We start from the raw sequence: 17158 nt of genomic DNA, 5'->3' as shown, positions 1-17158 counted from the left end.
CCCCCACGGTCCTTCAAGTCTTCGCCCCAAGTGCGATCCAGACTCATCCTCCCGTCTACCAGGCAGCTCAGACGGCGTCGGACCCGCAGCCCTGAGCCGCTGCGGCCAGTCGAGCCTGGCTAACTTTGAAGGGGGAAAACTGAGGAGCCGGGCTGGAGGGAGGGGGCTCGGGGCCGCGCGGCGCTTCCTTGGTCCCCCGGAGCCCCCAGGGCCCCCGACAGTCCCCTCCGAGTCTGCTGCAACTTCAGCGTTGGAGCCGGCGCGGGTGTCTCCCCCGCGCCGCCGGGCCGCCCTGGGCGGGACTCCTCCCGCGGCCTCCGGGGCCCCGGGGCGCGCGCAACAGGCGGCCCGAGTCGGCGGGAAGCTGGAGCGCCGGCGGCGTCGGCCTCGGAGGGGAGTGGAGAGGCGAGGCCAGGCAGAGCCCCGCGCAGCCATGGAGTCGCTCCTGCTGCCGGTGCTGCTGCTGTTGGCTGTACTGTGGACGCAGGCAGCCGCCCTCATTAACCTCAAGTACTCAGTAGAAGAGGAGCAGCGCGCCGGGACGGTGATCGCCAATGTGGCCAAGGACGCGCGCGAGGCAGGCTTCGCTCTGGATCCACGGCAGGCCTCTGCCTTCCGTGTGGTGTCCAACTCAGCTCCGCACCTGGTGGACATTAACCCCAGTTCAGGCCTGCTTGTCACCAAGCAGAAGATTGACCGCGACCTGCTGTGCCGCCAGAGCCCCAAGTGCATCATCTCGCTTGAGGTCATGTCCAGCTCAATGGAGATATGCGTGATTAAGGTGGAGATCAAGGACCTGAACGACAATGCGCCCAGCTTCCCAGCAGCACAGATTGAGCTGGAGATCTCAGAGGCGGCTAGTCCTGGCACGCGCATCCCGCTGGACAGCGCCTATGACCCGGACTCGGGCAGCTTCGGCGTGCAGACATACGAACTCACGCCTAATGAGCTGTTTGGCCTGGAAATCAAGACGCGTGGCGATGGCTCACGCTTTGCAGAACTTGTGGTGGAGAAGAGTCTGGATCGCGAGACACAGTCGCACTACAGCTTTCACATCACTGCACTCGACGGCGGCGACCCACCGCACCTGGGCACTGTTGGCCTCAGCATCAAGGTGACAGATTCTAATGACAACAACCCGGTGTTTGGCGAGTCCACCTATGCAGTGAGCGTGCCAGAGAACTCACCTCCCAACACACCAGTCATCCGCCTCAATGCCAGTGACCCAGACGAGGGCACCAATGGCCAGGTGGTCTACTCCTTCTATGGCTATGTCAATGACCGCACGCGCGAGCTCTTCCAGATCGACCCACACAGTGGCCTGGTCACAGTCACCGGTGCCTTAGACTACGAAGAGGGCCACGTGTACGAACTGGACGTGCAGGCCAAGGACCTGGGGCCCAACTCCATCCCGGCACACTGCAAGGTGACCGTCAGCGTTCTGGACACCAATGACAACCCACCAGTCATCAACCTGCTGTCAGTTAACAGTGAGATGGTGGAGGTAAGCGAGAGCGCCCCCCCGGGCTATGTGATTGCGCTGGTGCGGGTGTCTGATCGAGACTCCGGCCTCAATGCGCGCGTGCAGTGCCGTTTGCTGGGTAACGTGCCCTTTCGGCTGCAGGAGTATGAGAGCTTCTCCACTATCCTGGTGGACGGTCGGCTGGACCGCGAGCAGCATGACCAGTATAACCTCACAATCCAGGCACGCGACGGCGGTGTGCCCATGCTGCAGAGCGCCAAATCCTTTACGGTTCGCATAACCGATGAGAATGACAATCACCCGCATTTTTCCAAACCTTACTACCAGGTTATTGTGCAGGAGAACAACACGCCTGGCGCCTACCTGCTTTCGGTGTCAGCGCGAGACCCCGACCTGGGTCTCAATGGCAGTGTCTCCTACCAGATTGTGCCGTCCCAGGTGCGGGACATGCCTGTCTTCACCTATGTCTCCATCAACCCCAATTCCGGCGACATATATGCGCTTCGATCCTTCAACCACGAACAGACCAAGGCGTTCGAATTTAAGGTTCTGGCCAAGGATGGAGGCCTGCCTTCGCTGCAGAGCAACGCCACAGTTCGGGTCATCATCCTCGATGTCAACGATAATACCCCGGTCATCACGGCCCCACCCTTGATCAATGGCACAGCCGAGGTCTACATTCCCCGCAACTCCGGCATAGGCTACCTCGTGACCGTTGTCAAAGCAGACGACTATGATGAGGGTGAGAATGGCCGGGTCACCTACGACATGACCGAGGGCGACCGCGGCTTCTTTGAAATAGATCCGGTCAATGGGGAAGTCAGAACCACTCGCACCTTTGACGAGAGTTCAAAGGCTTCTTACGAGCTTATTGTGGTGGCCCATGACCATGGCAAGACGTCTCTCTCCGCTTCTGCACTAGTCCTAATCTACCTGTCCCCTGCTCTCGATGCCCAAGAGTCCATGGGCTCGGTGAACTTATCCCTGATTTTCATTATCGCGCTGGGCTCCATTGCCGGCATCCTCTTTGTCACTATGATCTTCGTGGCAATCAAGTGCAAGCGAGATAACAAAGAGATCCGGACCTACAACTGCAGGTAGAGCCAACTTTTTTTCTTTCCTTTGTCTTAGATGAAAAAGGTGTATCTGTGTCTGTGTGAAAATCCCAGTGCTTTTGTTTACTACTTAAGTGCATGCTCTGTACATACTGTGCTTCTTGGAGGGGGAAAGTTTGTGGCAGTCCAAGTTGATCAATTCTTTTGATCTAACAATGTGCTGGAAGACAATCATTTACTGTTCCAGTGGTGGATTCTGTCACATAATGATGATGAGCAGTAAAGCAATGATCATTTTAAAATTTGCGCAGCTGTCTCCATGAAGTTATGTCAGGAAAAAAATGAGAGAGGGAGAGAAGGAGAGAGAGAGAGAGAGAGAGAGAGAGAGAGAGAGAGAGAGAGAGAGACTATTTTCAGCAAAACCACCAAGTCCCACAACTTGATTTGAGGGGCACAGTGTTTTGAGGACAGATACTGAAAGGAGAGGGAGTGCTGCTGGTTGCCTGGTCCTGTTGTAGGGATAAGCTGAAGAGACCTGTAATTGGGTCTCTAAGGTAGGAAACAGAGAGTTGAGGGAAGAGAAAACAGGAATGTGTGGTGAAGCAGGTGACTAGTGTTTTTACAAAGTGTGTTCTTGGCTTGTTTTGTATCCATTCCCCAGACATCTGGCTATGTAAGGTGAAATTCTACCAGTCGCATATCTTTTCAAATATCTGGTTGGTTGGTGGGGGTAGAGACCAAACATCTCAATGAGGGATAGGACTTTGCTTCCAGATGTTGCAGTAAAAATAGCAATCTTCTGGAGCTGATGGTGCTTTTCTGTATTGTGGGTTTATGCTGTGGCATTAAGATCTGGTCCCTACCAGTGGATGTCACTATGCGTTATTGTGTTACACTTTTTCTTGAAGTGTATGCAGGGTGTGTGTGTGTGTGTGTGTGTGTGTGTGTGAGAGAGAGAGAGAGAGAGAGAGAGAGAGAGAGAGAATGAGAATAGAAATGCAGAAATTAGAATGACAAGTAGTATTTTAAAAACAAGATTTCCTGATAAACACATTAGAAGGTCTTGTTGAAGCCCTTCCTTACAGTTGGATAGAACAAATTAACCTAAGTATTTCTGGAGTCCAATTTAGGATAATACATGTAATTTTTTCCAGCAATATCTCATCGAAATGGTAAAAAAAAGAAGTTGTTTCTTTAGTTTGCTGAAATCGAATGATGGTGCTGTTTCCAACCAAGGTGTGCATGTGCTTCCAACACACCTACACATCCAATGTGTCTTTTGTGCCATCTGTGCTTGCACGTTAATCAGTCAAAATATGTTCCTGTAGGTCCAATTTGTATTTGACACCATCTGAAATGCACACTGCTGTGAATTAGAGCCCCCTGAATATGTAACAGCCATGCAATTATTGTTTCCCTTTTACTATTCTCTGCATTACACAAGTTAGTAGACAAATGCTAACCACACATGAATATCAATCAGGTGCCATAAAAGAGCAGCTGCAATGCCTCATAAATGCTTTAATCCTGTTACTAGTGAAATGGCCGTGACTTTTCTTTCCTTCAGATCTGAGTCATTTCAGATGGGAGAAATGGAAATTAATATTTCTCTTACCTTTGAAACCTGTGACTGCCAGTGGCAATTTTTACAGGAGAAAAGATGCAGGGTCTGTAAAATTTTATTTATATGGAGATAATAATGATAGAGTAGACTCTTTTTAAGCCATTTTATTACTGTAAAGTAACTGTATAAGACCCTTTTCTTGATGAAAAACAAATCATCCTGAAATAAAGATAGTGAAGGCTTTGCCACTTCTTGGTGATGTATGACTAGAAGTGAGAGCTCTTTCAGAGAGCTTGTCAGGGAGATCATTAAACAGGGAAGAAAGCATTTGAAATTAGAGAAGGAAAGAGAGAGAGAGAGAAAGAAAAAGAAAATCTCAGTACTCTCCAACTTCACTTACATGTGTATTCTGTAAAGAGCTCTGTTCCCTATGATGGTTTGGGATTAATGGAGTACAGTTTAATTAAATAATTGGTCAATACAGAAAGGGCTGCTCAGTGAATGCCTCAGCTAAGTAATTGGACGGGGCGTTGCCAAACTTAACCATCATGGGTAAACAAAATCATTAAAACTTCCCATTGCTTCTGTAAATAGATTAGAAAAGCAAATAAACCCTAGTCCTGAGGTCTTTGGGATTTTTTCTGCTCCCAAACTCCAGTAGCATCAGCTTGCCATCACTGCAAGTCTGCTGGAACATAGAGTGAAAGGACGAGGGGAACATAACTGCTCAGCTCTAGGAACATCCCAGGGACAGAGTAAGAATTTGCCTCTAGAAATAGGCAATCTCCCTGTATGCTCAGATGTTTTAGAAACGTAAAATTCAAGAGCCTGTCTTTCCCTGTATTAGGCAAGAGGTTTCCTTTTCTCAGCCTCTCCGGAACCTCTTCCTCAAATGCATTCATTTATGAGACTTGCGAGGTGATCTGCAATTGCTGCTGAATTGGGCTCCGTTTTTGTATTCAGACAATTAGCTTTGTTGAGCGAGAACACAGTCACAGTCTTTCCCTTGTAAAGATCAACCCATATAATTTATTAACCCGATTGTTTTGCTGATTATTGCCCAGAAATTGAATTTTCAAACAATAAGGTGAATCATTATGTGCAAAGTAATAAATGACTTTGAGACTCTGTCTACATTTTAATGTATTTCTTTTGACACGTCTCTTAAGGCTTGATGTCTTTGGTGCACATTGCTGGGTCTGTGTCAGTGTTAATTAAATTGAGCTCTTTATGTTCCAGTTGCAGCACAGCTGCTTGTAGGTACACCTGAATGGAGGAAGGATGCTGAATGCACTAACCTTTAAATTCCTTTGCAGTAATTGTTTAACCATCACTTGTCTCCTCTGCTGTTTTATAAAAGGACAGAACAGCAAGTGTCTGCATTGCATCTGGGTTTCTCCCATTAGCAAGAAGCAAGACAAAAGGCAGAGGAGAAAGTTAGCCTAAGGGGAAAGAGGTAAAAAGCATTTCCCCTCATTCGAATGGGTCTGGCTATCAGATATCTCCAGGAGAGGAGGGGGCAGGGTGGAGAATAGAAGGGAGCAGGGCTACGGCAAAGGGAAGGAGGGAGTGGAGGAGAGAAGCTGAGGATCCCTCAGATGATGGCGTCTGATCTCCTGCCCTAGTCCAAAACTGATCAGGTTAATCAAAGGGGAATCTGACTGAAAGTGTTCATTCGCCACATGGCAAATACCTGGAGGAACTGGAGAGGAGGTTTTTGTTTTGTTTTGTTTATTTCCTTCCATCATTTCCTCTTCTGGTAAATTAATACTTGCTTTGGATTTCACTCAAGGGTTCTTTTGGGTTCCAGGGGAGCTCCACATTTGAGCATTCTCATGCTCTCTCTCCCATAGGCTCAACTTTCCATGTCCTCCCCACCCTTTCGAAATAGACACTCACGATGAGAAATTCCACATCCAAAGTATAGAGACATTTTTGGGGGATGGAGGAATAGGAGGTTTGTATGTTTAATGTGAAAACTGTATGGCCCTTAGCTTGTTTTCACATGTAAACAGCGCAGGGAGAAATCCAATGATGTAATGCACCAGAATAAGAAAGAAGCTGGAGCAGAGGTGGGGTGCAACCCTCTAGGGTGCTTAAGATTTATTAATCAATGCATGGTTTGGGAGGGCCTTAGCAATACATGTTGCCTTTTTTGTCACATAGAATCGCTGAGTACTCCTATGGGCATCAAAAGAAATCAAGCAAGAAGAAAAAAATCAGTAAGAATGACATCCGTCTGGTACCCCGGGATGTGGAGGAGACAGACAAGATGAACGTTGTCAGTTGTTCCTCCCTGACCTCCTCCCTCAACTATTTTGACTACCACCAGCAGACACTGCCCCTGGGCTGCCGCCGCTCTGAGAGCACTTTCCTGAATGTGGAGAACCAGAATACCCGCAATACTAGCGCCAACCACATCTATCATCACTCTTTCAACAGCCAGGGCCCCCAGCAGCCAGACTTGATTATCAACGGTGTGCCTCTGCCTGAGGTGAGTGCCAGTGTGGGACTCCATGAGGTCCTCCCAGACCCCTTCTTCTGCTACTCCCTGGACCACTTTGGTCTCTTTGCTGGAGAATTCTCTGGCAGGGATAGGGAGAACTTCTCTGCCTAAGGCCATTTCTGTAGTCTGGGTTTGCTACTGGAGTCTCTTGGGGGCAGAGGGTAACCCAACATATTGGGCCTTTGCAGGAGTGGATGTTGGGAGTGGGAGCTCAAGGGGTCTGTGCCTTTGAAATCTCTGTATAGTCTTCTGGCATAATGTGAATTTGCTCCACCTGTTGCAAATGTGATGCGTTCGCCAGCCATTGGTACCTATACTCCAGTATAAGTGGCAGAGAGATCAACATGTAGTGTTAAAGATGGGTGAACCCTAGAATGCTCAGGGACCAGTTTCCCAGTGTGAGAGTGATTCCGCTCCAGGAAGCCCCTTTTTGCTTTTTCTCTGGCCATGTATATGCTTTGCCAAGAATATGGATGGGTTGGTTAAAGGGAGGCAAATGAAAAAATTAAAAAGCCACTTGGCCATTTCTTGGTAGTTCTTATGGTGACATCTGACAAACGAGGAGGTGGAAAGTGTCACTTATTAATGAACATTTCAGAAATTAACTATGATTTGAGTTAGCTTTGTTTAAAATGAAGCATTTTTTTAAACATTGTGTGGTCCGATGTTTGCCGGCTCTTAAAATACTTCAGGGTAGTAGGGTGATAACACAAATGATGGTGGATGGGTGGGTGAGTGGAAGGCTATAAAGTAACAGTTCTTAAGTTGATTTCGTTTTTCCATGAATTGCTTCAGCCCCTCTTTGGTTGGAAATTTGATGCACTAGAAGGCAGATGCCCTCTTCCAGGCCACTAATGAAAGGAATACTGTATATTTGAAAGGCACTTCCACATTTTTTGAAGCACCTGCACAACCCTTGTCTCTTTTGATATTTGCAATACTTATCTTGATAGATTGCCCTTCAGTAGATGATGAAACAGAGGTCCAGAGATGGTAAAGGAGTTGTTCAGACTCACAAATTAAGGCATAGAGAGACAGAGAGAGAGGAGGGGAGTAGGGAGGGAGAAGCAAAGGGAGAGGCAAAGAGAGAGAGAGATGACAGACAGACTAGATCTCAGGGCTCTGTAACTCTCTGGCAAGTGTTGCTTTGGTGACACCTTCCTGTCTCAGAAATAATTCAGCCTGACATACCTAGGCTATGATGCATATAAAATGGTCTCATAGTATTTGTATCAATTTCACAGGGCAAAGGGTTTTAGGACTACCCGAACCAATCGCTTTTCTTAGTTTCCTGGAAAATAATTCTCATCAGAAATAATTGGACCAAACAGCAGTGCTTCTAACGAGAAACTGATGATATTCTGCTAGCAACAAAAGCACCAATATTTTCAGTCTATAGCTCTATAAATAAGGATTTATTGAAAATCCAATATCATGCTACATAGACACAGTTATAATCATGGATATCAATATATACTACTAGGAACTAGATCATAGACTTTTTGGAGGACTACTTATGGACTACTAAGAGTTCTGCAATGGAGAGGAAGAGATAATTCTATGTAGTGGAATCAGGTAGACCATGATTTTGAATCTGGGAAAACCTTTTGGTATGGAATCCCTCCGAGTCTCTCTTTCCTTATCTACAAAGTTGGTACCCCTATTGTTGTGCAAGGTTGGTCCAAGGAATAATATGACTTTGTGTAATGTAAAAGGTATGACACGTATGTGTTCTCTGAATCGTAGATCTCTTCATTAGACAATAATTGGAGAATCCTTTATAATGGCCTGCACATCAGAGTGTGTCCCTGTAGACACTGTAACTTAAGAGGATTTTAAGTTGGTTTTATATAGATAACACCTACGAAGTGGTGTGGTTGGTATATTCATTTTGGACATTAAACAATGGAGGTGAAAGATAGCAAGGTTATTGGTTCAGGTGCTGTCCTCTATTGCTTGTGGAGATAGACCAGAATAATCATCTGAGTGCTTGGTGATTATTTATGTAATCAATTCAAGGCACTAGAGAAATGTGAACCCTGGTGCTTATGAGATATTTGGAGGAGACGGGAGACATATGACTGTCTGCATGGTTTACCTAAGATCTTGGTGTTCTTTTTGATTTTCCTATAGGCAGAATGAAATGAAATATTGCTTGAATCATTTAGAAAAGCCATTGAAAGTCTGAATTCTGATCCTATCCCCAACTTACAAAGCCACATGCTCTCCTTATGTAACAAAATCATGGAGATATAGTGTCTAGGGCTAGTCAAAGGCCAAGGCAGTGTGTACTAGACATAGTGAGGTTAAGTGTGTATTTCCAGTGTGCAGTCCTGTAGAGTTCAATGGACAAACCCACTCAGAAAGAGGAGAGACCCTCTCACAACTGAGCATAAATCAGGCCATTTAACCTGAATCTGTCACAAAGTTATGCATGGGGAGAATGACACTTCTCCTTTTCTTTCCATACCAGAAGTGCTTGAATGTGGACTAGATAGAATACTTAGGTACAGTGAAATCTACAGAAGAGCAAGAATGGTTGATTCATACATCTATACATTCAACATTTAAAATTTGTTAAAGGTCTACTTTTTTCTGCTCTAGGCTCTGGTGTTCTAGAAATGAAAAAGATGTTCTCCGTAAAGACTGCTAACTCTGGGAAACGAACTAGGGGTGGTAGAAGGGGAGGAGGGCGGGGGGTGGGAGTGAATGGGTGACGGGCACTGGGTGTTATTCTGTATGTTAGTAAATTGAACACCAATAAAAAATAAATTAAAAAAAAAAAGATGTTCTCTAGTCTCAAGGAATGCACATTTTAACAGGGGAGACAAGCAAACAAGTGGTTTTCAGTATGGAATGATTTATGCTACTTTGCGTTCAATAAGATGTTCTCCATTCATAGGATAGTGATATCCTGATATATTTTCTACCTTCTCTTTATATTTTCCTGTTAATTAATTAATCTATCCAAGAAACCGCCATTAATTAAGAAGTTAGAGTGGTAAGAGCTATGATGTGGTAAATATGAGATTCTTTGGTCATTTCTGTATTCAATCTTATGCTGCTTACATTTTTCTTTATATCATTTCATTATACCATTCTTTTATTTGTTCATGAATTAAATCCAATAGCCTTTGTCGCACACTTAGAATGTACTAGACACTGTACTGCGTGCCCAGTATCCAAAAATAAAACACTTGATCCTTGACCCTAGGGAGTTTACAAGGAGACAGACAAGTAAACAGGTCAATTCAATTCAGGATAACATTTCTTTTCTGAGCTTATGTTACATTATTGCTCTCCAGATTGGGACCAAAATACTTACACATTAGGTTTTTCTGCTGGGCTACCTTGTCACAAACCCACCCTTTTTGTTTGCTGCAGTCAGTTACAAGGCTTACAATGACATTGTAAAGGAGTCAGATTTTCTTCCCTGTAGCACTCCATCACACTTTGTCACCATGGCATTAGATATCAGTAAGCATTATTAGAGGATCCAGTGTGCTCAGCTGTGTGGCAGGTACCATGGGGATCCCAAATAAATATGAGATGCAGCATCTGCCCACGGAGAGTTCAGTCTGGTTGGGGAGCTAAGATCATCCAGTGATTTCCCTGCAAGCAATATAAGAAAGTCTCTAACTATATGTTACTTTGTAGACTTCTTAGTACTCCCCTTCTCTTTCTTCCTTGGCAACCCTGCTATCATTTATATGTAGACTTACCATTCAGATTCGGTGCTGCCTTGTGGGTAACTTTTGCATCAGTGTGCAAATTTAGCCACATCTGAACATTGTTGGCTCTAGAAACCAGAGGGAATGTAATGTTAAATGCAGTTAAGTGGATAAGGTAAAGGGAATGGAGCACTAGGCTAGGAACTCAGCCTTTTAGTATCACAGAGACTGTCTTGCCTTGAATAAAGTATCATTATTCACCGGTCTTCTGATGTTGGCCAGGAAATCAGCTATGTGGATTTTGTGGTTTTGTATACAGATTTGAAGTGGGAAAGTGGAGGATCTCTTTGCTGTTTACAGAAGAATTTTGTAGAATTAGTGATGTCAGGTATCCCTTAAATATTTTAAATCAAAGGGTGAGATTTGCATTTCTTGGCAACTGGTATACTTAGTCCATGGATTTAGTATATGCATAAGTGAGTGTATGTGTGGTGGGAGGAGAGTGAGAAGAGGGGAAAAGAGATTGAAAAAGAAAGAATGGATAAGAGGGAACAATAATAGGTTTGCCAGTTTGCTATGATTTTTCTGAAAATATTCCACCGTTTTTAGAGTCTCCTTATTATGGCAAATACTTTTTCTTCCAATGTTATGAAATGGAGACATGCCTACTGGGCACCCCTGGTTGCTGGAAAGTGTTACTCCTTTGTTCATCAGCATCCCTACATTACCCTTTTTGTCACCCAAGCTGAGATCATAGCTGGAAGAAGAAAATGCAATTCATTTCTTCTACTGCTAATGGAGACTTGGGTGAAACCTCTTCCTGCTGTTAGGAGGGGTCAAATGGCCCAGACAGTCTCTTTGGTGAGGCATTTTAAAATTTTAGTTCTCTAATGTTGAATGCTTCTGAGCTGACACTCTGAGAGTGTCATAGTGGGCAGAACCATGCTGAATTCTAGCCATATGTGTATGGGGATTTATAAATTCATTTTTTATTGGTGTTCAATTTGCCAACATATAGAATAACACCCAGTGCTCATCCTGTCAAGTGCCCCCCTCAGTGCCCGTCACCCAGTCACCCCAACTCCCCGCTCACCTCCCCTTCCACCACCCCTAGTTCATCTCCCAGAGTTAGGAGTCTTTCATGTTCTGTCTCCCTTTCTGATATTTCCCACTCATTTTTTCTCCTTTCCCCTTTATTCCCTTTCACTATTTTTTATATTCCCCAAGTGAATGAGACCATATAATGTTTGTCCTCCGATTGACTTATTTCACTCAGCATAATACCCTCCAGTTCCATCCACGTCGAAGCAAATGATGGGTATTTGTCGTTTCTAATGGCTGAGGAATATTCCATTGTATACATAAACCACATCTTCTTTATCCATTCCTCTTTCGATGGTCACCGAGGCTCTTTCCACAGTTTGGCTATTGTGGACATTGCTGCTAGAAACATCGGGGTGCAGGTGTCCCGGCATTTCATTGCATCTGTATCTTTGGGGTAAATCCCCAGCAGTGCAATTTCTGGGTCGTAGGGCAGATCTATTTTTAACTCTTTGAGGAACCTCCACCAGTTTTCCAGAGTGGCTGCACCAGTTCACATTTGTATGGGGATTTAGATTTTGGTTTCAAACTCTATCTTGAGTTCTCTCTGTTGCTCTATCTTTTACTAGCAAATGGTAGCATCTTCAATATGAGACATTCTGAGGGTGTATGTGTGTTCTGCTATTGACACTGAGCAATTTCATAAGTAGCCGTGGAAGAGTTTGCAGACTAAGGAGGTATGTGGCAGACCAAATTGAACACTTCAAATTATCTAATAGGAAGTCTCAATGTGTGTTATCTCAGTGTAGATAATGAAACTAAAACATCAGTTAGGCTTTGAAGAAAAATAAACAGAAAGAAATAGCTCAGCATACTTTGGTCCCTAAAACAGTTTTAAAGTTAGGGATATGCAAGGATTTGAGTGAAACTGGGTTAAGGAACTAGAAAAGCAGCCACAAACCTATTAGATGTCAGATTCAGAAATCTGACATTCAGAGTCAGAAATCACTGGGAAATTAATAGGTTTGATGAGGCTGGTTTAGAGAGCGAGGAAATGACACTGCCTCCAATTAAACCAACAAACAGTGAGGGTTGTTTTTTTTTTTTAATTTTACTTTTCTTGTTTCAGCAGCATCTTGGAACCATCTAAGTCTTATCCCTAAGGGTCAAAATAACCCTCAGGCTGCAGAAGGAAGCAATGGAAAACAGTGCAGCCCACATCTTTTCAAGTGTAGTCACTCCAGTTTTCTTTAAAAATCAAAGGCTCCACTACTACTAGGAGACATTCTAGGGCCACCCATTGCCTACATTGTATCTTATTGGGCCATTCACCTCTACCAGAGGCTGTGTTTCCCAGTGGTGATCTGCTTGCAAGATGTGTTCCAGAATAAACCGTTCCTCTGTCGTCTCCATGCAACTGCCGCAGAACTGAGTTAGTTTACATTAGTATTTGCTAATTTATTATTATCATTCCTTATTGGCAATTAGCTGGTTACCTTAGAGATCACTTCTCTCCCCATACACCTTCACTAAAGTTGAGCTCAGACAGAGTGCTTGCTAATGATCCTGAGATTTCTCTCCTTGGGGGACAGGAGGCAGGACATTTTCCATAGAGGGCTCTGAGGCTTTGGAATTCCTCTTATCAGAGGACCCCTTGTTTTGGGTCCTGGTGGCCCTACCTGGTTGTCAATCAGACTTATAAGGTGGGAGTTGCTGCCTCTCCTTGCTTATTCTGGCCCCAGTCTTTGCTGTGGTTTTGGTATGCTGTGCCCAGAGGCTGAAGGTAGGGGCGTGGGGGATTGCTTGTTAGGAATTAGAGGGCCCCAAAAGGATGTAGTCACCTCCTGACAAAGCTGGAGTCTTTGAATTGTGGCGCTGCAGTGGATCTGAGGCGGCTGCTTGGAGTTTGAGATATTAATCCCTCTGCTTGTGTATCTCAGTTTTCAGGGCTTTGGGGAGACCAAGCTTGGCTGGATCGAGTGTCTCAGATGTGGGTAAATGAAGCCATTTGTACAAGAGGCTGCGTGTGAGAGGCAGGAGGCTGGCTCTGGAGCGGCCATTTTCTCCTCCTGAGAGGAGGCTTAATTTCTTGATGTGTGACTGGCTGGCCTTTAATGTGAGCCTCATTTACTTCTAACAATTGAGATGCTTGAAGTGAAAGTCCCAGAGGATCAGTTGTTTGTAGAGGGAAATGCTCTTCAAGTTACATTTCCTTTTTGGCTGTTGTGGAGTGACTAGTGGTTTTTGTGTGGGCTGTATGGTGAGGGTCGCTCTGCTTCCAGTTGGTGTGCCCATGCTGCGAGCGCCTCCCTGTGTCACCCCAGGGAATGGTGTGGAAAGGACCACAGCTGCCTGGAGAACCGCTCTCTCTGCCAGCTTGAGGAACTTGGGCTCCCATGCCTGAAATCTCATTTGCTATATCATTCAGCATTTTGCTTAGAAATATTGGCTAGGACCACATGGCTCCACAGCATCCCTGGAAGAGATGTGAGAAGGATCCAGGGTTTCTACTCTATAATCATGAAAATGGATTTGCAGAGAGGACACATGGCTCAACCCCGTACACAGCATTTGGGGCCAAACTGGACTCCATTCTGCTTGACCGTTGTTCCTCTGGTACAACTTCGAAGTGCTGTCTGTCACAGAATAGAAAACCTGACTGGATGTCACAAGAGAGCCTGTGGATATACCTTTGAAGGGTAGTTGTGTTCCTGAAAAGCTGTGCAGCAGGTAAGCATTTTGTAAATTAGACCCTGTGTTAATCACAGTGATTGCATTCCATATTAATAAAACCCGGTGGTGGATTCTTTCATAAAAGAAAGAGCCCCATGTAATGTGAATAAACAACTCCTGCCTGGTTTCCTTTGTCAAGTCTGGATTTTTTGCATATCTTGTTTGCTGAAAGTGAGATTCCTCACATTGGCGAGATTTACAAAACCTTTGAAAAATGGGCCAATTCCTTCGTCTCTTAAATTCTCACGGTTTGGCTTTCCTGGTTGAATTTCAACTTAATTAAAATATGTAAGTACATGATATTTAAAATACATAGAGTCCAGAGAAGACAGGTATATATCACCTAGATTTACCAAATATTATGTTTCATATTTGTTCCAGATTTTATTTTTTTAAAGATTTTATTTATTTATTCATAAGAGACATACAGAGAGAGAGGCAGAGACACAGGCAGAGAGAGAAGCAGGCTCCATGCAGGAAGCCAGATGTGAGACTCAATCCCGGGACTCTGGGATCACACCCTGAGCTGAAGGCAGACGCTCAACTGCTGAGCCACCCAGGCATCCCTTGTTTCAGATTTTAAAAAAAATTAAAGGTCACAGCTACCCCCTTCCTGTTCTATTCATCTCCCTCCATTCTTTGTAAGTCTGTGGCTGGAAGAACTGAAGCCCCTCAGGAATGTTCTTGGTGCTTCTTGTTTTAGTCTCCTGAGCTCACTCCTGAAAGATACGGCTCTCGCTTTGTTGCTCCAGGTTCTGAAAGCTCTCCCAAGTCAATAAGTGTTTCTCGGGTTGAGTAGAGCCTGGGAATTACTTTGGAAAATGAAAAGGCTCTCTTATAGTGCTTTTAAATTTCAGCTTTTGGGGAAGTAATATTCTACTTTTCGGAAAGAAAAAAAAATGAGAGAGTTAGATTGACAGACAGGTGTTAGGGTTAGCTATCTTGAGTTTTGTGTAGACCATTTGTGATTGAAGCAGGCAAGAAGCTTGATGTGAAGTCTTCATTCTCCTTGAGCTCAGTGTTCATGGATTAGCACCAGGACTTCTTCATGTCAGATGCTTAAGCACTGCCTTGATGTGCATAGTCTTTGGATGCTCCATTAAATCTCTGAGTGCCAGGGTGGCCAGTTTTCAGCTTCTCCCACTGGGCCCCATCTGGCTGCTGTTCTGTGGCAAGCTGCTCTCCCTCACTGCTACCAGCTCTGGCCTTGGTGGTCTCTGCTTTCTGGATTATTTTTGTTTCTAAATCTGATTTCCAGAGCATGAAGGGCACCTCTTCTCAGATTGTGTAGTTTAGTCTTCTCAACAAAATGAATTCTCTGTGTAAACTGGCGGGAAGATAAATTCAATCCAAAGACCAGACTCTCCTTTTAGGGGAGTGTGTGTGAGTGTGTGTGCATGTGCGTGTGTGTGTGTGTGTGTGTGTGTGAGAGAGAGAGAGAGAGAGAGAGAGAGAATGATCTACTCTCACCCACTTATTCTGCCTCTGTGGTAATTGAGCCTTTGTGGGCTGGGCTGGCCTGATTATATACATGTCTATGAGTTTAGGCCCTCAGAGTCCCCCTCCCCACCCTATGACAGTCTGCTGATTGCCTTCCTGAGGAAAACCTCAGTAGCTCAGTAACAGCAGGGTGTTTTTCCCCCACATGTGAAGGCAGGGCACCCCAATTTGATATAGCCCAGGAATAGATCTCCTGGGGACTATTTTTAATTGAGAGCTCTACTTAGGGAGCAGCCAAATAATCATTGCTATGTGTACAATCCAGCTTAGGAAAGCTTCATAGGGAATTTCAATTCCGTGGAAATTATTTTCTAAGGCTCTGTTTCTCTTTTTGTGCCTTTTGGACATAATGCCATTTCAAACCCTCCTCTAACCTTTTCATTCACTTGGCTTGAGGAAACCTTATTTGGGCTGCCTATGTGTATAGGTACTTAGCCATAAAACCATACCTTTTCTTCTTTTAAATATTTTATTTATTTATTTATAGATTTTATTTATTTATTCACTAGAGACACAGAGAGAGGCAGAGACATAGGCAGAGGGAGAAGCAGGCTCCCCTCAGGGAACCTGATGTGGACTTGATCCCGGGACCCTGGGATCACGACCTGAGCCAAAGGCAGACGCTCAACCACTGAGCCACCCAGGTGCCCCAGCCACATCTTTTCTAAGCAAAATGTATGAGCAGGGATCAGTCTGCATTCAGAAGGATTGGCTTGATCTTTGAACAATTTTTTTTTCAACTAAAGATATCTGTAATCTAGCATACATATTTGAAACTTGACATGTTCGAGGCATGCAGGACATTGAAAATATAGGTCTGAGCAGAGACATCTGGCTATAGGTAATGGTGAATGGCTTGCTGGAAGACTGATTTCCTCCTCTGTGCTGCCAGGTGCAGAGGCCCATGGTAAGGACACAGGTACACTGCATTCAGAAGACTGGCATTGACTATGATCTTGCCATATTGGTCATTTCTTTAACTGGTGCATTTCCATTTTCTCAAGTATAGACTCTTGAGCAGTGGAGCATGCTAATGATAACATTTGTTCCTAAGAGCATAGGGGAAAGAATATATGGCATTAGCATTAAATAAAGGCTTTTTATGGAACTTTGTTTGATTTTTTAAATTATAAGACAATTTGTGATAGCTATGGCTCTTTAGAAACACATCTCAACTGCTGCATAAGAAACACCAATTTTTTATGTGGCCTGTGAGCTTGCTAATGGGGTGTATATCCTTACACCTCTAGGTCATTCTTATAATTTTGCCTCTACTGGGTAATTTTTTAGAGGTGGAAAAAGGCATATGCCTTGTTGCAGTAAGAAATAGAATAAGAAAATGTTTGAAATGTAAAGAAAGTGAAACTGTCTTTACACAAACTATACTTTGTAGAGTGACCTGATAGAGCAAAACTTTATAAAACTAGTAAGCCATAATACCACGGCACTGGGCACTGTTGGAATGGCCTCAGGGGACTCAGTCTTTGCCCATCTGATCACCTGGTGTCCTCAAGAAGAGATCATGGAAGGTAGAAAAAACTCAGCAACTGCAAAGGTTTGTGGCTATTCACGGTGCGATATTTGGAGGTATGGGCATCAAAGAAT

The 17158-nt window shown here is 44.5% G+C and overlaps 1 protein-coding gene across 2 annotated transcripts in view; it reads left to right on the top strand.

The window, feature by feature from the left end:
- The first annotated feature begins 358 nt into the window (after nt 1–358).
- Nucleotides 359–17158, top strand: part of PCDH19 (protocadherin 19) — a 137929-nt gene continuing 121129 nt past the window's right edge. For both annotated transcript variants that reach the window (XM_025431748.3, XM_025431747.3), the window contains exons 1-2: nt 359–2580; nt 6269–6596. In XM_025431748.3, the coding sequence (XP_025287533.1) occupies nt 434–2580; nt 6269–6596 (2475 nt within the window). In that variant the 5' untranslated portion in view covers nt 359–433. The remainder of the gene's footprint in view (nt 2581–6268; nt 6597–17158) is intronic.

This window comes from Canis lupus, chromosome X (assembly GCF_003254725.2).
Source record: "Canis lupus dingo isolate Sandy chromosome X, ASM325472v2, whole genome shotgun sequence".
NCBI classification, from domain to species: Eukaryota; Metazoa; Chordata; class Mammalia; order Carnivora; family Canidae; genus Canis; species Canis lupus.
The sequence above is the reverse complement of the archived record's forward strand: the minus strand, read 5'-3'. Positions and strand labels throughout refer to the sequence as shown.